Below are 553 nucleotides of genomic sequence, written 5' to 3' on the forward strand. Positions count from 1 at the left end.
TCCCAGCCCAAACCAACGACCACGCCCCCGGCACTACCTCTCCCCTAAAACCGGCGGGAGGTACCCACTAGGGCGCCTCTCCTCCAGATGCCCCACGAGGGGACCTGATGGTGCCCCAGCGCATGCCGTGGTCGCTCAGGAAGAAGAGGGCGGTGCGGTTGAGGGCGCCCATCTCCCGCAGCTTCTTCAGGTAGTCCAGGTGCGGCAGGTCAGCGTGGCGGAGCATATTCAGGTTGTCGTGGCTCACGCTCGCCGACCAGAAGAGGCTGAAGCTCGGCCGACTCCGGAAGGTGCGGGCGATCTCGAGAGAGTAGTCGTGGACCACCTGGCGAAGGAGAGGGATTAGGGGAAAGGTTCTGGTCGTGTGAGCCACCTGAAGTGGCGAGAGGGGCATTAAGGAAATGGTTTTAGTCGCCTGGCGGAGGAGAGGGGTTGTGGGAACAGTTATGGTACCTGAACCACCTCGCAAGAAGAAAGAGGGATCAGAATGAAAAGAGAGGCATAAGGGGAAAGTCCTGGTCACCTGAACCATACACACACATACAGATGTGTG

At 59.9% G+C, this 553-nt stretch overlaps 1 protein-coding gene across 1 annotated transcript in view; it reads right to left on the reverse strand.

Annotated features, from left to right (window-relative positions):
* Window positions 1-393: 393 nt before the first annotated feature.
* Window positions 394-553, reverse strand: part of LOC119591840 — a 5921-nt gene continuing 5761 nt past the window's right edge. The window contains exon 3 of the mRNA XM_037940585.1: window positions 394-415. Within this exon, the coding sequence (XP_037796513.1) occupies window positions 394-415 (22 nt within the window). The remainder of the gene's footprint in view (window positions 416-553) is intronic.

Source organism: Penaeus monodon, chromosome 29, assembly GCF_015228065.2.
Source record: "Penaeus monodon isolate SGIC_2016 chromosome 29, NSTDA_Pmon_1, whole genome shotgun sequence".
Classification (NCBI taxonomy): Eukaryota; Metazoa; Arthropoda; class Malacostraca; order Decapoda; family Penaeidae; genus Penaeus; species Penaeus monodon.